General features: G+C 39.3%; 2 protein-coding genes across 2 annotated transcripts; one reads left to right on the forward strand and one right to left on the reverse strand.

Moving 5' to 3' along the window:
* Positions 1–358: 358 nt before the first annotated feature.
* LOC122350105 (taste receptor type 1 member 1-like) lies at positions 359–14,073 on the reverse strand. Its single transcript, XM_043246322.1, has 6 exons — positions 13,241–14,073; positions 12,818–13,115; positions 11,969–12,712; positions 11,553–11,765; positions 3,976–4,096; positions 359–3,796 (listed from the first exon to the last, which is right to left on the reverse strand). Exons 1-6 carry the CDS (start codon positions 13,426–13,428, stop codon positions 2,862–2,864), a joined length of 2,499 nt encoding a protein of 832 aa, XP_043102257.1. The 5' UTR covers positions 13,429–14,073; the 3' UTR covers positions 359–2,861.
* A 1,927-nt stretch (positions 14,074–16,000) lies between these two features.
* Positions 16,001–26,830, forward strand: LOC122351094 (cytosolic sulfotransferase 3-like). Its single transcript, XM_043247962.1, has 8 exons — positions 16,001–16,158; positions 16,444–16,582; positions 20,660–20,788; positions 23,871–23,971; positions 25,054–25,180; positions 25,746–25,843; positions 25,930–26,104; positions 26,199–26,830. The coding sequence occupies exons 1-8, from the start codon at positions 16,135–16,137 to the stop codon at positions 26,309–26,311; spliced, it is 906 nt and encodes a 301-aa protein (XP_043103897.1). The 5' UTR covers positions 16,001–16,134; the 3' UTR covers positions 26,312–26,830.

Raw genomic sequence — 26,830 nt, forward strand, 5'->3', positions numbered from 1 at the left:
TTGTATTCTTTTATTTGATAAGTGTTTATAAGATACACAGTACACAGGGTATTGTATTCACTTTATTGAATAGTAGAAAGAAAGACCACCACAGCATCATGTGTAAAAGTAGTTTATTGAGAAAAGACATTAGGTATGATATAAGTAGTATTTAGTTAAAGTATAGCCAGAGATAAAATATGTATTAGTAAGAACATTGAAGAATAGGAATGTTACCGTTGAGTGCTAAGTTCCCGACGCGGAGAGGAGGACATCTTAGAAAGATCTTCGCAGAAGAGCAGACTGATAAGATGGCTGTGTTTTTATAGTGAGCTTCTTGAAAGGGAGGTCTCCAGCAGTACGGGACTTTCCCAAAAAGTGTTGACATGCACCTGTAGTCTATATAGGAGGGTTGCACTTAGAAGTGGGCCAGAAGATAAAGCTGCACCTCGGCGACACGCTTCTCTGATGCCAGACAGCCTCGCCACGACGCCTCCGAACGATCGAGCTTGCAAATTATACAACTTTGTTTTTATTTCTATTTTATATTAGTGTTTTATTGTATTTAACCTATATATAATAAAACTATATCTTATTATAACCAATACGCTCGCCTGACAAAAGACTGATTTCAATACCAGAGCAGAACAGACCACGGAGAAGTCTTCTGTGACCTGTCTTGTGAGTATGATTAAATGCTTATGAGAGATAGGACAGACTCGACTTACTTTACCTTACCTGAGGATAAACTAAACAAGGTAGAAGGTGCAGGAGATTTGAGCACCATAAAACAACATCATGTCTAAAATTACGCTCTGCAAAAGCAGGAGTATTTGGATCATGTGACCAAGGAGATAACATTTATTGATTTATGATTATGGGAGGATAATCGCAACACCCTGGTAAAATTAATGTAAACTTTAACCTCACTGAAGAATTCAAAGCAAGGGTTAATCAAGTGATTGATGGTTGTTCAGGTCTATGCAATTGCACATATTGCTGTAAACTTGGGATTTCAAATTTTCATTCTCTTGAACGTATTCTTTCCCCGCTCTCTCTTCCTGCAACTTTTGTGAATGTTTGAAAGCATGTGTTTATGCGTGATAACCATATGTTTTAGATTTATCCAATGATATTTATATTGAAAAGAGAAGTATCTTGTGTTTTGTGCTTGTAAGTTAATGTCTTGAACTGCAGATCTTGTTACTGTAGTAATTAAGAGTGTTTTCACTATATTTTGGATTTTGAGATCCTTTACAGAGTAAATGTTGTAAGGCACGTTCTCTAGCTGGACACAGTGATCCGCTGTAAAACAGTGATTCTGTCAAATTTACTATAATGATGATAAATGATAAATGTTTTTTTTTTTTTTAAGCTGACTTGCTTATTTAATAACGTATAGATAATAGCAATAACACAATTATAAGCTAATTTAATTTAAAGGTCAAAAGTAAGAAATTAAAACGGAAGATGAAATGGTTTATCCCTGTTATCTTAATAAGTAATAGGGTCTCATTTCCCATTGCCTTTAAGAGCGAGTTATAAAATACACTGATTAAACCGAGGAGTTCAACGAGTGATGTTTTGTTGAAATTACATATGCTTAGTGATACTGCGTCATTATACTTATTAAGTATAGAAATAATGTGAAATGCAAATAATTCTGATACACACAATTATATGTATGTGCTGCTGCTCATCCCTGGGTGTAATAAGCAAAGACAAAGTGCGCTTTGGATCCGCCTAGAAGCGCATTATCTACTAACAAACTTTTTAAAAGACAAAAATAAATGAATGAATACTGCGCCACTGAATTTAGACATGTTTCAGTTGTTTGAGGTCCATGGGCGCACAAATAGGCGTAAATGCATATGCTAGTTAAATAACGTGTCGCTTGGCTAACGGGACTGGAAAATGATAACTGAGTCGTACTGAAACTAGCAAACGCACTTGCGCTGAGCCTTGAGCCGCATTGTACCGAGCGTATGATCGTAAGTATTAATGGGAAATGCCCTGTATAAAGGTAAAAAAAAAAGAAAATGAGAAATGAGGAGAAAGTTTCTTCCGAATAAATCATAATTGCAAAACACGCACACAAGTATAAAACATGGATATAATTTGTTGATTTAATTTTTTATACATTGAACATTGTATTATCAGGAAATAATGCAGTGTTTTGTTATACAGTTAAACTCTGCAAATAATTGTTACCTGCAGTGAGATGGAACATTTTTTTATAATGCGAAATATAGCAAAATAAAGTGGTTGCAAAACTTACAGTGGTAACTTTCTTTGCCATATCTATAATATTCGCTGTATAAAATGTCAAATTGTCTTCAGCCATTAAAGCAAAAATCTAATGCTTATAATGTAATTTGTAATTAAAATTTATTTATACTGTTATAAATTTGGGTTTGGATGGACACAAGTGTGATATCAAACACACAAGACTAGCAATCCAAACATCACAAATGTATTCATCCTATGTATTAATTAGTATGCTATGAATGTCTTGAAAATTTTACATGTGAAAAGGAACATTCTTAGATGTAAATGCTAGCATGTAATCAACAGCTACATATATCTTCAAATTAATCTTTTTATTGTGTTAAATTGTTGCTTTAGTTTGAAATTAAGAGTTAAGATAACTTGATCAACAGTCTGACCTTAAGCCAAAAATTAAACCACATAAACGAGTTCTTATTATGTTAATATTTACAAGGTACTTAGTCAAAAAACAATATGTATTCATCTGTCAAATGTCTGTTTTAAAAAGCAAAACATTCAACGAGATAGAAGTGCAATTCTTTTGGATGGGTTGATTTCAAATGTTAATCTTTACATGCTTTTGATCATGCTACATGCTACATCTTTTTTGTCATCTAAGTCCTACTAATGGTCTGGGTGTAATTCTGAATAGATGTTTGAAAGTATGCGGCAGTGTTCTTTTGTGGCTGGAATACAATGATGAAGGATTTTGGTATGAAATAACTGAAGAGAATTCCATATATACTAGATATCTGAGCCATTGCATTCAGAAGCATGATGTACTTGCTTTTGACAGAAAGGTATGCAGTGAAATATACAATCCAGCTCAGATAATACAAAATTAGGCTGAAGGTTATTGATTTGGCCTCATTATAATTTTTTGGAAGATCTCTACCCATGTAAGAAAATATGAGACACAGGAGACCAAGAAACCAACTTATAAACACAACTATGGTGAAGGTTATTGCATTCCCCATTTCACACATGAGCATAATTTGGTCTTTAAAAGTCCAGGAGTCAGCAATGGGTTTGTCAGGAGAGACGGTCATCCATATCACACAAGAAATGAAATGAATAAAAGAAGAAAATGCAATGAAGAGCCACTGTCCATTGTGCTTTACCCACAGGCTGTGCACCTTAGGAAACTGAGCAGCCATTTTAAAAACACAAATTATCTGAAAGGACCGGACAGTCAAACAGGAAATACAGATAGTGAAGAAAAATGCAAATATGGCATTTCTAAGGAGGCAAAATACAAATGTGGGTTTTTCAAAGAAAAAGAACACACTTATGCTAGACATTATCAGACACATTAACATGAGAAGACACATGCTGCCTCCAGCAGACTTTACCACAGGCGTGTTGAAGTTGTAGGCAAAAAGGCAAAGTATGGTAATAAGGAGAATAATTAGGAATGTGGCAGAAAACATAACAATGACAGAGGATATTTCTGCAAACTCAAGATAGACAACGATACGTTTTTTACATGTCGTACTGCCCTCGTCAGACCATTCACTCTCTAAACATGGAAAACAGGTATAGGGGTCCCCTGAAAAAAAGAAAAAATTAAGTAATACCATTTTTACCATGAGCTATGATAATAATAAATGCATATAGAAAAATATTTTGTTTTCACATTTTAAAAAGTACCCTAATTCCAGTTAATTATTGGTTGACTGAAGGCGCCAAAATACCAAGTTGTCATTGAGCGCCACCTAGGGTACTTACGAGAATAATCCACATAGCTGTTACGTGGACATTTTTTACATGTAAAACAGCAACTATGAAAACCTTCAGGTTGCCTTGAATATCCTGGCTTACACTCAATAGAGCAGTTGGAGAAAGGAATCTTAAAGGAATGGAAAATATGTTATTATAATTTACAGTTTTTGAAAATATAGATCAGTGTCTTAAACCATTAACACAACACTGTGATTTCCATAAATGGACTGAAACAAAAATACAAATTACACAAACACTACAAATTTAAAACTAAACTAAAGTCATCTTCATTATTTCACAGGCATCTAAATTCATATCTTATGAATGTGTAATGAATTTAAATTGCATTTGCTTTGCATAAAGGGGATCATCTGAGATAATCAAGATCAAATATAATAAATGAGAGGTAAAGGCAGAGAATGAGAATAGGTGGAGAGGGATGAGTCAAAGTAGAGGGATTTGAAGGTAAGACTTTATTTTAACGAGTAGTTCCCTTTCAGTCGGTCACTCCGAGTCACGTCGGATGACCGACGAATTGGGATCTCGCTTCGAGAGACCAATCTACTTCGAGTGTATCTAAACAAGCCAATTGAAGATTGGCATGCGCTAATCGCATCCAGCTGCCGCTGATCACAGCGCGTGTATAAATAAGCAGCGGGTGCAGCGCATATTCAGCTTTTCGCTTCGGAGCCGAGCGTGACTGTTCCGCTCCAAAGACGATCTACGAGTGTTGGAGTACGGCGTTTCAGCGGAGGTCGTTTTCCTGCGTCGAGTGGATTGCCACAATCAGGCTGCACTACCCCCCTGTTTGTGTGCAAAACGGCTATCCCCTGTTGCCGCAGCACCTAAAAGAGCATTCGCGGGTGCGTCTTTTTAAAGACGACGTTACGTCTGGCAAACTCGACGCGTCTTGGAAGACAGCGTGGGTCTTGCTTCAGACTACGACACCCGTGTGTTTCTGGATGCGGTTGTTACCTGGTGTTAGGTGATGGTCACAATCGTTGCCTCGTGTGCCTGGGCTTAGCACGCTGAGGTGGCGGTTGTGGATGAATCATTTCCTCGCGGGGAGATGGTCATCTCGGAGTGATGGGCGGGCTCTGTCGCCTTGAAAAAAGGAGGCGGAGCTTGTTTGCTCGACTTGGTTCTCATTCTGGCTGCAGACAGGTGGGCTCCATTTCGTTGTGACACAAAGCTTAAACTCTGCAACCAGTGGAGCTGCAAAGGGGCAGTCTGGACCCTCACGTGGGGTATCAGCTGTACCCTCTTGGGCTCCCCCTGATGATCAGAAGTCAATCGCTGCATCGGAAGGTGAGCCAGACATTTCTGGAAGTAAAGATCCGGTTGCTCTGCGTCTACCAGGCGTTGAATGTACTGGATACAGATCTAGAAATGGTGGCTATGCTTGCCCAGGCCGTCGAGGTGATCGGGATCAAGTGGAAACCTCCACTGCTTCCCGGGCCCTCGAGGCTGGACGATTGGTATTTAAGGGTGGCTTGCGCTGGTTCTCAGGGCCCCACCCTGGTACCTTTCTTCCGGAAGTGCATGAGGAGCTTACTGGGATGTGGAAAGCACCTTTCACTGCCAGAAACTGCCCCAGTGGCTCCTCCTCCTTCACCACCCTTGACAGTGGCACAGCCAGGGAGTTACGGTGATCGCCCCCCCAGTGGAGCGGTCAGTTGGGATGCAGCTGTGTCCCAATGCCGTTTCCGCTTAGTGCGGTGATCCTGTGCTCTCCCGGGCCTGCAGGTACTCGTCGGCTCTGAACAGCAGTGCCTTGTGCGGCCTGTGGACAAGCTGCGTCTGCAGTACACGCTTTGGCGTTGTTGCAGGTTCATCAGGCCAAGGCACTGAAGGATCTGCACAGGGGTGGTCATGACCTGGAAGTTCTGAAAGAACTCTGTATCGTGATGGACCTCGCGCCACGAGACGCAGAAGGTCACAACGCGGTCTCTGGGTTGTGCGATGGCCACTCACGGTGGTCCAGAAACGCCATCTGTGGCTGTGTCTGGTCGACATGCGCGAGGTAGACAAGACACGTTCCTTGAATGCCCCCATGTCCCAGACCGCCACTTCGGCGACGCAGTGGAGAACTTTGCCCAGCAGTTCTCCGCTGCCCAGAAGCAGACTGAGGTAAGAAACATCCTGCCTCGGCGTGCAGCTGCTGCCTTCACCCAGCCGCCGACGGCCCACCTCAGCCAGCTCGTCGCGCGAGGGTGCCCCTGCTGCCGCCACCGCTCCCGTGCAGTCAACGCAGCAGCCCCATCTAGGCAGCACCGTGGAGCTGGCAGCAGGGCAGCCACCCAGCCTGTCCAGGCTCCTGCCAAACCTGGAGGAAGCGCAGGTGCAAGAGGCCCTCAGATCCGGGATGGAGGGAGCTGCTCTGCCGGCCAGAGAATGTTGCCGCTACCTAAAACCTCGACAAGGGCGGTTTCCTCTGTCTCTGGGTCCCCAGGAGAGCGAGGAGTTGAGCGGGCCAGTTCCGCGCCACTCACGCTCTCCTTGGGCTAATATGCAGCAGTGGGAAGACTGGGAGGACGAACCAACAGCCTACCCGCCTCACTTCTGCGGGGATGCAGGTAAGAGTTGCACACACTCAGACCCCGCTCGGACCGGCCACGAGGCGCCCGAGCCGGGTCCTGCACTCCCCTCGCTGCCCCATCGCCTGCACGTCGGTGGTTCCGCTCGAGCCGCTAGTTCGGTCTCTGGATGCCTGGTTGAATCTTCCCAGGCTATCCCGGTGGCTCCTCTGCGAACCCTTCGACTTGGCTATATGATTCAGTTCATCCGGCGTCCCCCAAGTTCAGTGGGATCCGCTATATGTCAGTGAACAATGCGTGTGCCCCTGTCTTGTGGGTGGAGATTGCTGTCCTTCTAGTGAAGGCACGATAAAGCCGCTTCCTCCAGCCGATATGAGGTCGGGGCTTACAGCCCATACTTCATAGTGCCCAAGAAAGGCGGTGGGTTATGACCAATCTTGGATCTGTGAGTCCTGAATCGAGCACTCCGTTCAGGATGTTGACACAGAAACGCCTATTCAGTGCGTCCGTCCCAGGATTGGTTGCAGCGATCGACCTGAAGGACACGTACTTTCATGTGTCGATTCTTCCATGCCACAGGCCATTCCTGAGGTTGGCGTTCGAAGGTCGAGCATATCAGTACAAGTCCTACCCTTCGGGCTCTCCCTGTCGCCACGCGTCTTCATGCAAGTCGCGGAAGCAGCCCTTGCTCCACTGAGAGAGTAAGGCGTTCGCATTCTCAACCAACTGGATGACTGGCTCAGTCCCGGGCTCAGTTGTGCGAACACAGGGATCTGGTGCTACAGCACCTCAGCCAGTTGGGGTTTCAGGTCAACCAGGAGAAGAGCAAACTCTGTCCAACGCAGAGGATCTCTTTTCTTGGGATGGAGCTGGATTCGATCGATCAGATGGCACACCTCACAGAGGAGCGTGCCAATTCGGTGTTGAACTGCTTCAATATGTTCAAGAGCAGGATGGCGGTCCCACTGAAATATTTTCAGAGGCTCCTGGGGCATATGGCAGCCGCGGCCACAGTGATGCCGCTGGGACTAATCCATATGAGACCGTTTCAACATTGGCTACACGATCGAGTCCCGAGGTGGGCGTGGCAAAGTGGCACTCACCGGGTTCAAATAACACCGCCTGCCGCCAAACCTTCACCCGTGGTCAGACCTCTCGTTCCTTCGGGCGGAGTGCCCCTGGAGAAGGTCTCCAGGTATGCTGTGGTTTCACGGATGCCTCCACCACCGGCTGAGGGGCCACGTACAACGGGCATGCAGTGTCAGGGGTTTGGACGGGCCCTCAACTGCAATGGCACATCAACTGCCTAAAGTTGCTGGCAGCACATCTCGCCCTAGGCAGTCTCGAGAACTGCCTTCGAGGCCAGCATGTACTAGTCTGCACAGACAACATACTGACCGTTGCGTACATCAACCAACAAGGTGGTCTACGCTCCCGTCGTATGTCGCAACTAGCTAGCCCACCACCTCCTCCTCCTATGGAGTCGGAAGTTCTGAGGTCGCTTCCGCCATTCACATTCCAGGAGTGTGCAACCAGGCAGCCGACGAGCTGTCGCGAGCTGCACTACCCGGAGAATGGAGACTCCATCCCCGGGCGGTTCAGCTGATTGGGAACGTTTCGAGCCACTCAGGTAGACCTGTTTGCTCTCCAGAGACTTCCCATTGCCCACTGGCACACAGCTGGCTGCGGGGCCTTTGCAAGTATGTATTTCCCCAGTGAGCCTTCTTGCACAGACACTGTGCAAGGTCAGGAGGACTAGGAGCAGGTCTTGCTAGTAGCACCCTACTGGTGAAGACTTGGTTCCCAGAACTTGTGCTCCTCGCGACAGCCCCTCCTTGGCCGATCCCTCTGAGGAAGGATCTTCTGACTCAGAGATGGGGCACCCCTTGGCACCCGCGTCCAGACCTCTGGAAACTCCATGTCTGGTCCCTGGATGGGATGCGGAGGCTCTAGGTGACCTACCTCAAGAGGTAGTCGACACCATTTCTTCGGCTAGAGTGCCGTCCACGAGACAGGCCTATGCCTTGAAGTAGAGCCTGTTCGTCGAGTGGTGTTCTTCTCAGGTGAAGACCCCGGAATTGCCCTATCAGTCGTGCTTATCTTCTTGCAGCAAGGGTTGGAGCGAAGGCTGTCTCCCTCCACCCTTAAAGTCTACGTGGCTACAATCGCTGCAAATCATGACCCCATAGATGGGAGGTCTGTGGGTAAGCATGGTCGGATTATCAGGTTCCTGAGGGAAGCCAGGAGGTTGAATCCTCCACGGCTCCCAACAGTACCCTCTTGGGACCTGTCTGTAGTGCTGACAGCACTGCAGTAGGCTCCGTTGAACCCTTGCCAGCAGTTGTGCTAAAGTTCTTTTATCTATGAAGACATTGCTCCTGCTCGCATTGGCCTCCATCAAGAGGGTAGGGGACCTGCAGGCTTTTTCGGTCGACGATTCGTGCCTACAGTTTGGGCTCATGGATTCCCAGGTACCACTGAGGCCACGGCCCGGCCACGTGCCCAAGGTTCCCACTACCCCTTCAGAGACCAGGTGGTGAACCTTCAGCGCTGCCCCTGGAGGAGGCAGACCCAGCCCTGACGTTGCTTGTCCCGTCCGAGCACTCCGATGCTACGTTGACCGGACACAAAGCTTCAGGACCTCAGTCCAGCTCGTTTGTCACAGAGGCCGGCAGAAGGGGAGTGCCGCCTCCAAGCAGAGGATGGCTCACTGGATAGTGGACGCCATTACCCTAGCGCACCAAGCACAGGGTATGCCCTGCCCCCTTCAGGTTGCGGGCACACTCAGCAAGTGTTGCATCGTCCTGGGCGGTGGCTCGTGGCACCTCGCTGACAGATTGTAGAGCTGCGGGCTGGCGACCCCCAACACGATTGCTAGATTCTATAGCCTACGTGTGGAACCGGTATCCTCCTGTGTTCTCACCTCAAACTGGTAGAAGCACTGAGAGGCCCGGTTTGGTCGGCTTGTTAACCGCTCCAGAGCGTCCATACAGTAGACCCTGTCGAGCTCCTCCATTCCCTCGGCAGCCAGATGTTGCGGAGCATCCGGCGCCAGGCCCTCTCGATGAATCCGTGAGAACCGGTGAGGGCTGGGAGCCATGTAAAGTACCCCAAGAGGACTTTATGTGTGTATTTCCACGGCATAGCCTTAGAGCCCGTGTTTCCCGGCAGACCTTCTGCCCGTCTAAGAGGGTTCAATCACCTCCAATTTTCCATATGCAAACTGAAATACTGTCCATATGCGTATTCGTTCCGAGACCTCCACGGGAAGGCTGGACTTCCGCGACGCCCCTGTTCACTAGAACGTGGGACGTTTCCCAGTGTTCCAGTCTTACGAATGGGTAGTGTTACAAAAGTAGCTGGCTTCTTGTGGTTGAGCCCCGGCCTACGCCGATAGACTGAGGGGGCTTGTGGGCTCCCACAGGACACTGGAAGAGGCAGCGTCCATGGCGTTTTGGTAGGGATCCCACCCGTCGGTCATCCGACGTGACTCGGAGTGACCGACTGAAAGGGAACGTCTCGGTTACGATGTAACCTCGTTCCCTGAAGAAGGGAACGGAGACGTCACGTCCCGTCGCCACGGTGCTGCACCTCTGCTGAAGGGGCCGGGTCACTAGCTCGGCTCCTCAGCGAAAACCTGAATATGCGCTGCACCCGCTGCTTATTTATACACGCGCTGTGATCAGCGGCAGCTGGATGCGATTAGCGCATGCCAATCTTCAATTGGCTTGTTTAGATACACTCGAAGTAGATTGGTCTCTCGAAGCGAGATCCCAATTCGTCGGTCATCCGACGTGACGTCTCCGTTCCCTTCTTCAGGGAACGAGGGTTACATACGTAACCGAGACGTTCTCACTAGTAACATACCTATTACTAGCTGTTTATTAACACTTATAAAGCACATATTGAAACCCTACCAAATATCTACACCTTAACATCTACTTCACTAAATATTAACAAGCAGCAAATTAAGAGTTTGTTGAGGTTAATTCAGAGTTAATGGAGAGAATTGGTCTCTAAAGTGTGATCAAAGGAATTTGTGAAGAAGAAGAGGAAAGGTTTTGCCCTGCACTTACAAGGGTGAGCACTTGAAAAAAATGGTCTAATTTCACTGGGTTCTAATTATTTACAGTCAATCTCAGTGAAAAAAAAAGTAGGAATGTCATTGGTCTGCCACAGTGTCACTGGTCAACAATGATCAAATATCACCTTTGTTTTTGTGTGCCATTCAGTACTTTTTTAAAAAGCAATATAACTAAATAGCATGGTTTTGTTTGGCCAGTGTTCAATTCCATTATGCAGTTTTGGTTAGAAAGTCACCTACATTTTGTGATGATCTTGCTTCCACCATTTCTGGATCCATTTGTGAGAAGATTGTGAGAAAATGATGACTACAACCTTTATGAAAAAGTAACTCTTCTCCAAGTAACAGAAGATGCCTATGCATACCAGGAATGAATTCCAAGTGAATTCACCCTATCCATTCTTTAGATCCATAGCTCAAGACAAACACATGGAGGAAAAAATATCGGTCACACTTAATTTTAAGGTCCAATTCTCACTATCAATAAACCATTAATTATAACTTTTGCCTTATTTAAACTCCGAATCTAGCTATGTAGAGTATTGTCATGCAGAATATGTGTTTTTTAAGTACTATTAAACAGTCAATATTTTAATAATAGGCATTCTAATAAGCAAGTTAATAGTGAGAATTGGTCCCTATAAAATGTTACCAAAAATTATCTGTTGTGTCAACATTATGATATTTATTTTTTTGCTTGTTTTTGTTTTCCAATATTATACATATGAATATGAATATGAATGAACATATGACTATATAAATATGCTAACATCTGAGAAGGTTTTGACATCCGTCTTTTTTTGTTAGCTGAATACTTGAATCCCTCCGCTATAGATGGCTGTGGTAATTGCTTGATAAGAGTATTGTCATTTGTAGAAAATTGTTAAACAGGTTGAGAAAAACTGTTATCTATGGTAAATGTTTAGATTAAAGCTTATCAAAAATAAATAAGTACGACTTACAGAATCATTGGTAAGCCAGGGCAAGAGAGAGTTGTCAATGGTAAAAGTAGTTTCTGGGTATGTGTCATATGTGCCCACCATCTCAAACTGAGGAGGATTCACATCAGTGTGCCAGTGCACAACTGCATAACTGATCGTTGGATCATAATTTTCATCATATTTCACCTGACGGTTATTAAGTGGAAAATCCAACTTCTTCATTTCTCTCATAAGCTACGGTGAAGTATGTTCAAACACAAAAGACATAGGACACAAAAGATACATTAATTAATAATAATCATGCTAATAATAACATTACAATATAACATGATTAGAATAAATATTAAGAATGCATAATATTATAAATACTAAAATAAAACCATTAACTATTTAATCAATGAAAACATAATCTTATTAATTAAAATGAATTCACATACCATGTATGGCTTAGCCTTTGTGTTGTTTCGGCATACATTCACGTCACACTGCAGAACGTTATGTAATGCATGAGCTATGGTATATATGGCAGCATAAATGGCAAAGGAGAATGAGGGATTCTCATTTATAATCTCTTCTGCAGTCAACAATGGGCAGTAATCACAAACCTGATTACATGCCTTACTCTTACTCTGGATGTTACTCACAGCTGTATAGGCATTCATTGTTCTTCTGTCTTTATAGACAAAGTGATCAAATCCAGGCAAAGACAATAATCTGTCCGTAATGCCAATAACTGTGCCAATTTTCCCAATTCCTGGCTCTCTTGGAAGCTGTTGATTCATAGCCCAGGTTTCACTCGCAATCCATACTTTATCTCGGATATTCTCTGTTATGGCTGTTTTGATTATGTTGACTGCATATTGTGGTACAGCGAAAACAACAATGACATTGATGCTGAGCATATCAATCTTTTTAAGCGTTTGACTATAGTTTGCATTTAGGCTCAGACCCTCTTGATATGCCAGACAAATGCCAGTATTGCTGATATACTTGTTGAACAGCTTTAGTCCATCTGAACTGTAATTGTCTTGGCTACCAAGAAAGGCAACCCAGTTCCATCCAAACCAACGTATGATGTGAATTATCATCTCTATCATGTCTTTGTTGCTAGGAACAGTTCTTACAAAAGTAGGGTACTGAAGTTTATTGCTTAATGCATAGCTAGAGGCTCCATAATTCACCTTTGAAAGAGAAGAAAACACTATTTTATAAACTCATTTAGCATTGTATAGTAACTTGGTATTTCTGAATAAAGAGTAGGGAATGCATGTTTAAGTACTTTGTACCATTGGTATAAGACCCATTGTAATCAGTGGTGCAAGAGTAATAGTCCTTGTGCTTCCATATGGCCCTGTAAAAGCAATCACTTTAGGATGATAGTTGTTGAGTTTTTCTTTAGGTTTTATTGAGCCATTATTTGAGATAAAAGTTAAAACTGAACGAAAGTTCTTTGTATTAGAACAATGGTCAAAAATTTCATAGCCCAGAGAAACATTGGGCAGAAGAGTGGTGGAGTTATTAATCTCCTCAATAGCAAACCTCATCACTTGCAACATCTGATAACCAGATACAGATATACTGTGCCTAAAAAAACACAGATGTTGAAGTTACTCACATATAACTGAATATTCAGTTCAGAAATATGAAATGTTTTTTGATTTATAATGCTTCAAATTGATAACCTTGACTGGTAAAAGGTCTTTGCTTACCTGAAACATTCAGTATTCTCTGGGGTGAAAAGAGGTGTTACTTGGTCAATTTCATGCAAAGCAAAAAGTCCACCCAATAAATAATCTCCCTCCTGACTGAAGTCAGATGTATAATGTGGCCAAGAAATTTTGAAAAAGGAACCATTGGTAAAAAACAAAAGGAAAACGCAAATTCTAATGAGAAACATAATTTAAGATGCTGGTCATGTAACAGGTATGTGCAGTGGCTAGCCGTTTGAGAGAAGTGAGACTCATTTAGTACTCTTAAGATAATTTGCTTAAACCACCGATTCAAATTAATTTTTACATATCTAAACTCACAAAGCATATGTCAATCAGTTATTAAGTAGAGCATTACACCACAAACATCTCTTTGTACATAAATTTACAAATTAAATCAAACTCTTGTGAAAGAAACTGTAACCTTCTGCGCTCTCTGTGGTGGTTTTATAGTTGGATTAGAGTAACAAAGGCTTCTCAGTTCAGAAATGGTGAGGAAATAAAAAAGGGCAATGTGTATACATTATGAGACTTGAACTAATGCGATTACCGTGGTTACATCACATTTTGAGTATTAAAAAAAAAAAAAAAGTTAACACCCTTGCTTTGGACTAAAATGCCAATTTCCAATGGACTAGACAAAAACCAGAAACATTGTTTTTTTATATAATCCCACTAAATTAAGCAAACAATAACCTTAAAATAGGAAGGTTATTCGCCTATATTTTACATTTGCATTCAATTTGCTTAAGCCAGTTCCTGCATTAATTTAAATGCTTTTGCATATCTTCCAATAATCTAAATCATACAAATGTCACATTACACAACCAGTTTCACTTACTGGCACAGATTTCTAAGAAAGGTATGATGGTGTATGTATTGTGTATTATAATGCAGTTTTTAAACTATAGATGGTATGAATGCAAATAGATAGCTTACAAATAACATTAACTTTCTAGAAAGTCTAATGATATAAAAATAGTCATATCTCTCCCAATATCATTATTAAGGATGCACTGATGCTTGTTAATGAGCTTTTTCAACAGAAAATAATCAAAACATCTTTAAACATAAAAGTTATCTATGGAATTAAAACACAGACACAGACACACACACACGCACTTGTCATTTTTTTGTTTTGTGTCAATGCTTGATGCTATTTTAAAAACTTTACACGCTAGTAAAAGGTTTTTTATGAACGGTCATCTGAATCATGTTGTCCATGAACAATAAGTTAAACCTTATATTGTGTCATTAATTAAAACATACTTACATATATATTAAATGCAATTATTGTGTTCCTGTGTTGCAGTTGTTGTTGTTTTTTGCTGTAGATGTGTGATCCAGAGGCACAGGTTTTGTGGTATAGTTAAGAGTGGTTTAAGGGGTAGGGTCAAGTTTAATTATAAAATAGACGTAAAGAATCTAAAGCGGTGTAACAGTATCTGTTTGTTTTGTATTGGTTTTATGTCCTGGTTTAGTTCCTGTTTGCTCTTATTTGGTTCTTCCTGTTAGTTGATCTTGCTTATTTGGTGAGCTCTTTCTATTGGCAAAAGTATACTGTTGCACGTCTTGATTTCGCTGAGTTTGATGTGTTCCTAGGCCAGCATTGTAAGGCTTAAAAATCATACAAACTATAAATACATTTAAATAAACTAATATAATACACTTACTGAAGTAATGAAGTAATGATTTCCAACCACGTTTCTAAACTAAATTAGATTTAACTGACTCTGAAAAATTACTCACAGTATTTCAAACAGCATTACTCAAGCAATTACAAAAAAAAAATTAAATTACTGAAAAAAAAAGAATTTAAGTTGAGCTCAATAATTAAGGAAGAGAATTCAGTGTTGAACATCCAAAATCTGGAACCACCACCTAATAAAAATTTATAAGATGAATTGAAGCACCTTAAATTAAATGAATTAACGGGTTGGTAGGGTAGGAAATTAACATAAAAGGGGATCTACTATGGCTTATTTTTAAGTTAATACTAGGATTAATACCAGGATCCACTCTAGTATTGCTTTATTGCATATAGTCAAATATTAACATTGTCATGACAGAGCCAGAATGACAGTTATAAAACCTGCATTGCTTCTTTCATTTAAAAAAATATTTTTCACCATTGACCTAGACTGTCACATGATCAAATTTGTGATCAACTGTACCTTAACCACTCTGGGTCATTTACAACGTTAATTTTTGACTATATGCAGTAAAGCAATACTATATTGGACTTTGTCCAGACAAACTGCAATCCTGGTATTAACTTAAAAACAATGCATAGTATTTCATCATTTTGTGCTATTTTCATCCTTGTAAATATGTTAATTTCCTACCCTCCCTACCCATTAATACATTTAATATAAAGTGCCTCAATTCATCTTATAAATTTTTATTAGGTAGTGATTCCAGATTTTGGCGGTTCACCACTGAATTCTTAAGTTCACCTTAAATAAAAAATGTTTCAGTAATTAAGTAATTAATCTTTTTTATGTAATTTTTTTTTGTTTAAATATACTGTTTGATTACTTATTCAAAGTCAGTTAAATCTAATTTAAAATATCATATTTTCCTAATCACTGCAATTTCAAGAATGAATCTAGCATTTATATGCAGATGTCTAAATGGTTTTTAGGTTTCCTAAGACTCTAATATTTAACTGCAATTAATTACCACCTTTTTGAAATGTTGATGTTTGGAAATTGTCCTTAATTAGCACACAGAAGATATGATAAGCTGTGATTTGTAGACATGAGCATTGCATGACTGTGTGAAAGGTAGTTTAACACGGAAGAGCTGCAAGATAACATCTGAGCGCAGAAGAGAGGAGCAAAAAATACAGGATTAAGAAAACTCACTCAAAGGAGCAACACTTTTTCATCATAATGGAAATCCATGATATGTCCTCAGTAAGTAAATTTCCTTAACATATTTTTGGGAAAATAACCTGGAAGGGTAAAAATAATATTGCAGTAGAAACTGCAGTGCTTTACATCATAAGAATATCCCTGTCATTATTCAACATATTTTCTTCTGTTCATAAAATGCAATTCTATGACAATGAAATTAACATACCTATTAATTCATAATCTAAAATCTTGTTTGCTTTCACATTGATTGTTATACGTTGACTTTTTAGTGAGTATTCATTGCTGTGTCGCTTTAGCATTAAACCGACACTTTCAATATTACAGATGAAACTAACTAGTCGACCAGAGCTGTTTGATTTTGAGGGAATTTCTATGACCCACTACTTCACTGACAACTGGGAAAAGGTGAAAAACTTTCAGGCAAGACCTGATGACATTCTAATCGCCACTTACCCTAAAGCAGGTGAGGGCACTTTACAGTTTGGAAAAACACAATTTACAAACTTTACAAAAATCTTTCTTTTAAAAAAATTTAATTAAAAATAAAAGGAGAAATATACAAATTATAAAATGGTTTTCTCTAATACATGTTGTCAACAATAAATGTTACCCTTTTTATGCAATACTTTTTGCACTGTAGCAAGATAGCAGCTCAGAGTCTTTTCCTACAATGTCTGATAAGTTTGGAGAACACCAAACAAGAGACCAGAGATGATTCCTTTATCCAGAATCTCTCCATACCCTTTAGATTCCCAGCTACATGTTGGTATTTCTCCTCTTCAGTTCACCCATACAGTTCCAGTTCTAAACACACACAAAAAAAACCTGTTTCAGTCTAAATGTACATTTTATGTACTTGTTGTATAACAATTTTCCATCCATTTAGGAACATAATTCAAACATATTTTTAATGTAAACAAATCAATAAATGATTCATATGCATCAGTCACACCTGAATGAAACAGGTAAACTTTCTTTCACAAGTCACAGCAAAGTCCAGACACCTCTTAGTGTTCATGTGTTTCCACTGTTCAAATAGTATTGAAGCAGTGTTGGAGGTAAGAAAATAAAAACAACTCCACAAACAGCATCAGGTTGAGAGACGACAAACATGAGGACAAAAAAAAAAATTCTGGATTTTGCTTCTATAGTGTGTGGTGTGCCACAATGTGGCAAAGACAGCATACCACACACAAATAGATTTTCATCCAGATTACCAACTGTGAACACAAGAAATCTCACAAAATCTCTCGAGAATTAAGAATAAATATGTTTTCCAGGACACATTGTATAAACACTCTGTTGCCACAAATCAACAAGCTGATCCTGAATCTCTGCTGTCCCGATCCTTTTGAGCTGCACTGTGACTGTGTTTGTTATCATGCTTCAGTCTTCTGTCAGCTCACTTTCTAATTCGATATTGTTTTGTTTTACTTAATAATTTCCAGATCTTATGTGCAATTTTTTATTGGGACTCCTCCCCACACATTAGGATTTTCAATATTCAACATGCTAAAATATTTATGATTTGTGATCAGACTGCCTCCAATGTTTTTCAGAGCAGATTCAGTCACTCTTAGCACCAATCACACCACAGGAAAATCTGCTAAAATAATCTTTATAATCAACAAGATAAACAGGACATTACCTAGGATAATCAAAAAGGGTGAAATCGGCTAAAAATCAGCCTGATTATCTTGTGGTGTGTATCCAGCTTATAGGTGTTGGCTGGAATTTGTTTTGATCCGACTGACAGCAACCATGGCTTCACCCATAGCATCTTTCGCTTTATTCATCATCTATTTTTTTCACAGTCAGTGAAAGTTGGTTGCTGTTTGTTAGTGCAGTGTGAACATGACTCTTACTTTTCATACTAATTCCAATGGCCAACTTCATCCAACTTGTTTGTTGGAGTTGGTTGGTGTTTTTTCATGGCTACATCCATGAAATGTAGCTACATGAATTCCCAGAATAAATGTGTCTCATGGTGTCCAGGGGTAATTTAGTAAATTTCTAAATGGAGGTACTTTTAAATCAGATGGTACTCAAAGGTTGTTCTTGAATCACTGAAGGCCATATAAGGAGCTTTTTTTTTATTTAGGTAAAGAGTAGGCTTTTCTAACTGAAAAGATGGAAGCTGATTCAGCAAAATACATAGAAGCAAGCTGATTCTCAAATTTTTTTGTTAATATTTAGGTTAAATATTTTGTTAATAGTTAAGTGTTCAAGTTGTAAATATTTATTTATTAAATTATTTTACTTAGTGAATTAGTATTTTGTTGTTTTTGTATATGCAATGAAAGCACATCAAACAGGTTTCAGAAATAATGACTAAGGGTGCTTTTAAAAATCAGTTCTCTAGACTTTATGCACATTTATGCACATATTTTGTTCTGTCTTTTGCTATGATTATCATTATGTCAAACACTGCTTCTTCAAGAGAGAACCCATAACAAAAATTCATATATATTTTTCCAAAAATTTAGCAACGCATCTGTGGCTGAAAACATCTTGGTTACGTATGTAACCCTCATTCCCTGAGGCAACAGAGACAGTATGCCGTAATGACAGACTTGAGGTCTTGCTTAATTAAGAGAAAATGCCAACAAAATTTGGCTAGTGATGTATTTGCATCTTGAGCCACCCCCCGACATATGGGTATAAAAAGGTTTCAGGTGCAACCACTTTGCTGAGGAGCTGAGGAATGATCCCTGGCACTCTGAGGTTAATTTCCCCATTCCCTCCATCAGGGCACAAGAGTTACATATGTAATCAAAATGTTCTGTCAGTCACTATGCCCTACAGCAAATTTCGCTGACCTGAGAAGGGCACTACGGAGGCCACATCCTGCCCGAAGGGAGGTAACATGTGGACAGTCAGTTTGGACTGGCATTTGCTACCGAAATGTTTAGAAATCCCTGACCCTCTTGATGGAAGTGAGTGCGGTCAGGAACACTGTCATTTACAGACAGGAACTTAGCTCAACTGAATCCAGCAGAATCCTTTTACAGCCATGCTCGATCCTCAAATGCAAACCGTAGAACAATCTTCTGTTGAGGACTTGAGACATGAAACTAAGCGCTCTTAAAGTTGACCACTGCAACACAATCCTGGGGCTGAAAGCATCTGATGATGCTGCTCTGCTTCAACATCTTGAACAGTAGCTTGAAAGAAGGGCCTGATTTAAGACTCCAAGATCGGCTTAAGATTGCAGTCTCATCACACCAGACTATCAAGGCCACCAAGTCCACACTCTTACGAGAGGCTGGACACGCCATCCTAGGTGACGATTCACAGCTGTGTGGAACAAAGCAGGAGGGAGACCTCAATTGATGAGCAGGCTGAGACGTGGCGGGCAGCGGAGTGATGGCATTTGGATGATCACACCAAGTCAGGATGTGCTAGATTGCCTCAGTGTGCTCCTGTACTAAATCTGGGTTGTGTCTGTCATCACAACATAACTCATAGTGATGGACAGATAGGGAAACAAAGTTCTACATTATGAAGGAATTTTTTAACCCAACAAAAGGAAAGGATTTACAGCCTCATCTCAAAAACATTGCAACAATTAGATGTTCTGTTTTGTTTTTGTTTTAAATATATATTTTTCCAATTTTATATTATTTTATTTCTGTTTTATGTACAATTACAATTGTGTATGAAAACCTGCCTTGCCTATGCAGAAACTATGCAATTTAAATGGATGGAAAATGGGTATGCAATTGAATTACATAAAATGTAAATTTAGACCAGTTCAGCTCAGGGAAATGGGATTGCAAAACAGGATTACCCTCTTAAAGAAAATCTGTGCTGTTTGATCATCTTTAGGCTTGCTGACCCCAAGACAATTTTCAATTTTCAACAATTTTCTGCATTTCTTCAGCTGAGACCCTATAGGAGAAATTTTGACCACTCTAACAATTTCCTTGACTTGCTTTAAGGCAATCTAGATCCAGTTGTGACCTAATAAAGAGTGAGATTGGTAACCTGAAGGTAGTAGGTTTGAGTCTCAGTATCAACATGAACACGGCATTGCAAACAGGATATATCACCCTCTGAAGAGCACTTCGGAGTGAAAACAATCCTGGCTGCCATATTGAAGGGTTGTTCCAAACTGAAGTGCTTAAAAATAACCACTTCAAAGAGGCCTTTCAGAATAAAGGATTTAGAAAAGTAAAACTGATTGGATACTTTGGGCCCCCATGATCGTTTGTGCAGATTCTTTGCATGATGATGTTGCCTTTGTATGGGTGAGAGATGATGATGTAGGATGACACTTCAAGAAACAAGTTGTTTGGTCCCCCACACCATTCAGCCTTTTTTATTGTAAGATATACTATATACTATGCTAATGTATAGATAATATTTAATACTTATATTTTATATAACCCTAATATATTAGGATTAGTGTTAAACTTGAAATCTTTTATACAGGTCCAACGCCTGAGATTTATGACACATGCTGTAATGCACTGACCATGCAGAAAGTTTTAGTCATTACAATGATTTCATCAGTTGTCATGTTTTTAACACTATCTAGGTACCACCTGGGTTTCTTATATACTTGACCTTCTGTACTTTGGTAATGATGCTCCAGAGCGCCAGACTTCCCAGCCTATTTATATGAGAGTGCCATTCCTGGAGTCGTGTATTCAAGGGATACCATCAGGTCTGAGATCACAGTATGAGTGTTTACTAAATTTAATATTTATGTCTCTGTGTCTATGTCTGTGTTTGTGTGTGTGTGTGTGTGTGTGTGTGTGTATACACTTCCATTCAAAAGTTTGGGGTCAACCAGACAATTTTGTGTTTTCCATTAAAAAAAAAAAAAAAAAAAAAAATCACACTTTTATTTACCACCACAAGTTGTAAAAAATAGTTAAAACATTGACAAGGTTAGAAATAATGATTAGTAATTGAAATATTTTTTTTCCTTCAAACTTTGCTTTCGTCAATGAATCCTCCATTTGCAGCAATTACAGCATTGTAGACCTTTGGCATTAATTTGTTGAGGTAATCTGGAGATATTTCACCCCACGCTTCTAGAAGCCTCTCTCACAAGTTGGATTGGCTGGATGGGCACTTCTTGTGTACCATACGGTCAAGCTGCTCTCACAACAGCTCAATGAGGTTTAGACCTGGTTACTGCGCTGACCACTCCATTATAGATAGAATACCTGCTGCCTGCTTCTTCTCTAAATAGTTCTTGCACAATTTGGAGGTGTGCTTTGGGTCATTGTCCTGTTGTTGGATAAAACTGGCTCTAATCAAGCGCTGTCCACAGGGCATGGCATGACGTTGCAAAATGGAGTGATAGCCATTCTTATTCAAAATCCCTTTTACCCTGAACAAATCTGCCACCTTACCAGCACCAAAGCAACCCCAGACCATCACGTTACCCCCACCATGCTTGACAGATGGCATCAGGCACACTTCCAGCATCTTTTCAGTTGTTCTGCGTCTCACAAATGTTCTTCTGTGTGATCCAAACACCTCAAACTTTGATTCTTCTGTACATAACACTTTTTTCCAGTCTTCCTCTGTCCAGTGTGTTTTCTTTTGCCCATATTAATCTTTTTCTTTTATTGGCCAGTGTCAGATATGGCTTTTTCTTTGCCACTCTGCCCTGAAGGCCAGCATCTCGGAGTCGCTTCACTGTAGATGTTGACACTGGCGTTTTGCGGGTATTATTTAATGAAGTTGCCAGTTGAGGACCTGTCTATTTCTCAAACTAGAGACTCTAATGTACTTATCCTCTTGCTCAGTTGTGCAGCAGGGCCTCCCACTTCTCTTTCTACCTTGGTTAGAGCCTGTTTGTTCTGTTCTCTGAAGGGAATAGAACACACCGTTGTAGGAAATCTTCAGTTTCTTGGCAATTTCTCGCATGGAATAGCCTTCTTTTCTAAGTACAAGAATAGACTATCAAGTTTCACATGAAAGTTCTCTTTTTCTGGCCATTTTGAGCATTTAATCAACCCCACAATTGTGATGCTCCAGATATTCAACCTGCTCAAAGGAAGTTCAGTTTTATAGCTTCTCTAACCAGATAAATTGTTTTTAGCTGTGCTAACATGATTGAACAAGGGTTTTCTAATCATCCATTAGCCTTCTGATGCAATGAGCGAACACATTGTACCATTACAACAGCTGCTGGAGTGATAGTTGATGGAAATGGGCCTCTATACACATATGTAGATATTGAACCAAAAACCAGACATTTGCGGCTAAAATAGTCATTTATCACATATCACTTATCACATATAGAGTGTATTTCTGATTAGTTTAAAGTTATCCTCAATGAAAAAAACAGTGCTTTTCTTTCAAAAATAAGGAAATTTCTAAATCAATCAATCATCTTTATTTATATAGCGCTTTTAACAACACAGGTTGCAGCAAATGTTGGGATGTTTTTAAATTTGAATAAAATGAAAACTAAAAGACTTTTTAATATTATTAATTCAAATGAGTGTGTAGAACATTTGAATTAATAATATTAGTAATTAGACTTATACATAATGATTTCTTAACCATCAGCAAGCACCCAGTATCATCTAATCACATGTTATCCTGCTGTTTTGCCATAGCTGCAGCAGATGAAGAATAACACCTACATGTCAACAAACATTCATTAGAGTGTTAGTATAGTATTAGTAGACTGGTAGGGTTAGTGTTATAATAAGCTGACATGTTGTTGAAAAGCTACATATAGACAGTAGAATGTCTGTTGGTAGATCATCACAATAAAGAGTTAGTAATAATCAGTTGTTGCATTCAAGTCCTCTTTGGAAGTTTGTTCTTATGAGTTGACAAGTTATTATTACGACACTGGGTGCGCTCAAGTCACTTTGGCTGGAAAAAGATGGTGATTTTACATTTCTGTATAAAATTCAAAAAAAAAATTTAGCTCTATATCTACAGAATATTGAATGAAGAATGTTCATTATAGTGTTTTTTCTTTTTTTAGGGTTTAGGATTTTTTAGTTTCAACAAGAGAAAGGTATAAACAGAAAAACACAACATATGTTATGTGATCCTTATATCAATCACTTTTATTTATATAGTGTGTGTGTGTGTGTGTGTGTGTGTGTGTGTGTTATAAAGACATGTTATGAAGACATGTTACATTTCTCCTATGTTTTAGGGTCAGTTTCTTGACTTTTCACTTTTTTCAATTTAACCGAGTAGAATTTTCATAAACAATGCAAAACTCAGGCATTTTGAGATTCTGGTACTGATTCCTATTTCGAAAAATCACTTACTGCCATCCAGCTGCATTTCATGCATTATCAGACAATTACTTTCAAACAGACATCAACATCTGTTACTCCTCTTAATCTTAATATAGATATTTTATTTGTGTAAGAAATAAATAAAGTCAATCTGGTTTATAATAAGTGAAGCTGGTAATGCTATTTTTTTGAGTTGTGTAATGAAATTGGAGCTTCATCAAACAAAGGTTAGGTTTTTACTTTAAACCAAAATTTAATATCTGAACAACATTTGAGTCCACATCCAATTTACAATGACAATCTTCCTACTTAAATCAAAACATTAGCAAAAACAATACCAGAACATATAATTTTCTTTTAACATGAGTCTTTTAATCATGTTAAAAGAACAATAACATTCAAATGAGAGTCTTTTAATCATGTTAAAAGAACAAGAACAATAACATTCCTTGCTGCTGCTTCCTATCCAAGTGAAAAAGAGGGACAAATATGATTTATATACTTTATACATTTCACTTACAGGAACACAACTGGCTGATGATCTGCCCACTTCTCCTCGCCTCATCAAAACTCATTTACCTGTTCAGCTTGTGCCTAAGTCCTTCTGGGAGCAGAACTCAAGGGTAAATAGGGCTTCATTTAATTTAGTACGGGCCGTAGCAAATCACTGTAGTACTTTGTTGATGGATCAGTGTCATGATCCTTCAGGACTGCATGTCCTCATCTCATAATAACTGTTAATTAATTATTAATTATTTATTCACAACAGCACATGTTGATTTTATATGATGACAAATAATTTAAAAAGAGAGACAACTTGTGAACTTCACAGTTGGAAATGTTTTTTCTTGTAAATTTCTTTGCATAATATAAATTATTTTCTAATAATAATAATAAATAATTGTTACAATCGTTCTGAAAGGATATCAGAGGAATCACACAGCATACAAATGAGAGCCTTTTAATCATCCAACATGGGAACACAGGGTAGACAGGAAGACATAAAAGCCAAAGTGGGACACTGGAAACACAGGGTTAATGTAGGGCAAACAGTGAGGACTATGTCATTAACAGACACACACCTCAAACTCAATGAAACACTAATGACAAAACGAGAACAGGACAGGAAAAGCCAAATATACACATGAAGGAAGCAAAACATAGGGCAAGGACACACAAGTGTCACACTAATGGCTAAAGAAAGACAATCAAAATATTTTTCTTCGCCAACTATTTCTCAAAGTAAGCTTCAGAAATGTGTACTCTATTCAATCAATCAATCACTTTTATTTATATAGCACTTTAAACAATACAGATCAGTATCAAAGCACTGAACAGCATCGAATAAGAGAAAAGTGTCCCCAACTAATCGAGCCAGTGGCAACAGCGGCAAGAAGCCAAAACCCCATCTGTGACAGAATGGAAAAAAAGAAAACCTTGGTACCAGGCTCAGTTGGGGCCAGTTCTCCTCTGGCTGGACGCCCAGCTCCTAATTTCCAGTTTAATTTTAATCGTGCAAAGCACCTTACTACAGTGCTTAATTCAACTATGCTTTAATCTTAAAACATAGATTGCACTGATCAGTGAAACCAGTTTGGCTTGGAAAATTATTAATTTTAATAAATATAAAGTTGTCTCTACTACTGGCTTATTAGCTGAATATAATGAAATTGTGTTTCTTTTAATGTTTTTCTATTTATTTTAGATTGTATATGTAGCACGGAATGCGAAAGACAATGCAGTTTCCTATTTTCATTTTGATCGAATGAATATGGGAGAACCTGAACCAGGAGATTGGAACACATTCTTTCAGACATTTATGGAGGGAAAGAGTAAGTAAAATATTTGAAAAGTGAAATATTAAATAATGCATTACATTGTATTGGTGAATAACAATGTGGATATTACTAAAACCACTAAAATGTCCATATCACATTTTAAGTGATGGTTGTTGCTGCTTTTCAATCTGAGCACCGCTCAGCTGAGAATTATTATAACTGGACTAAAACCCATACATTGTTATTTACATTTATGTAAATAAATATAATTTGTAGCAAGACTGGAAACTTTTACCTGTGTTTGTCAGTGACATAAGCTTTTGGTAAAGCCTTCTCTTTGCTTTCTGTTTTGTGTGATGAGTATTATCATTTCTATACGTTGTTGAAGCAAAAAACTATGTTAAAACTTTAGACACCATCATTAAGATTACAAAAAGTCTTTGGCAAGATGTTGGTAAAATGGCTTACAGAACCATTTTTATGTCAGAATTTAAATAATGTTCACATCAATGCAATCTACATGAATACTGGGTGATTATAAAGATTAAATGTTTCTATTATGTGCAACCTGAATCAAGTAATTTGGCACTGAAGAACATCCACACTTTACTACCCTTAGGAGTATTCGGTCCTTGGTATGACCATGTCAGTGGATGGTGGCAGAAAAAGCAAACATATTCTAACCTACTGTATATGTTCTTTGAGGATATGGTTGAGGTAAGTTGAGTATATAAAATTACATTTTTAGCAGCCATATTAGCATAAAATCAGTAAGGTATGTTTGATATACTTGTCTTCCTCAGGACACAGGCCGTGAGGTGGCGCATTTGTGTTCCTTCTTGGGTTTGTCCACTTCAGCTGAACAGAAGGAGAAAATAACAAAAGGGGTTCAGTTTGATGCCATGAAACATAACAAGATGACAAACTATTCTACAATCCCAGTCATGGACTTCAAGATCTCACCCTTCATGAGGAAAGGTTAAAGAACTACTACTGTAAATCTACGTACTCCTTCTCAATTCAGTAATTTTTTAAAATTATTTCTTCTTCTTCTTTCATTTTGTTTCAAAAGGTAAAGTTGGAGACTGGAAAAACCATTTCACTGTGGCACAAAATGAACAGTTTGATGAGGTCTACAAACAGAAGATGAAGAACACCACTGTCAAGTTCCGCACTGAGATATAAAACTACAGTTCTGTATATTTACCCAGCATAAGAGTTTAATGATAAATAAATAATCAAATGGCTAACAAAACTTTTGAAAATCTACATATTTAATTTGACAGATGGTTTACAATGATTAAAAGACTTTTTTTTTAAATACTAAGAAACGTAATTTAACTTCAGTTCATATCAGTTTACACAGTGCATTTTTTGTTTAATTGTTTGTTCTTGTTTTACATTTACAAATGTGGAAAAAAGTTGAATCAGTAATATTAAGCACTTTACACAATATTCATTTTAACACATTATTCACATTTTGTTTGTTGTGCTGTCAATGCAGACTTCTGCTATTTAAACACACTAACAAATCATTTATTGATTGTTTGTCCATTTTTTCATGTTTTTGCAGTACTCAATTATTGAAATTACTTATCATTTGTAAAAGTTATAAATGTTTGCGAATCATTCTGTGCCTTTATGGACATTTGACTTTTAGCTACTGTAACAACATTTGTGTTTAGGTAAAAACATGATAACACA

This window comes from Puntigrus tetrazona, chromosome 8 (assembly GCF_018831695.1).
Source record: "Puntigrus tetrazona isolate hp1 chromosome 8, ASM1883169v1, whole genome shotgun sequence".
In the NCBI taxonomy this organism is placed as follows: domain Eukaryota; kingdom Metazoa; phylum Chordata; class Actinopteri; order Cypriniformes; family Cyprinidae; genus Puntigrus; species Puntigrus tetrazona.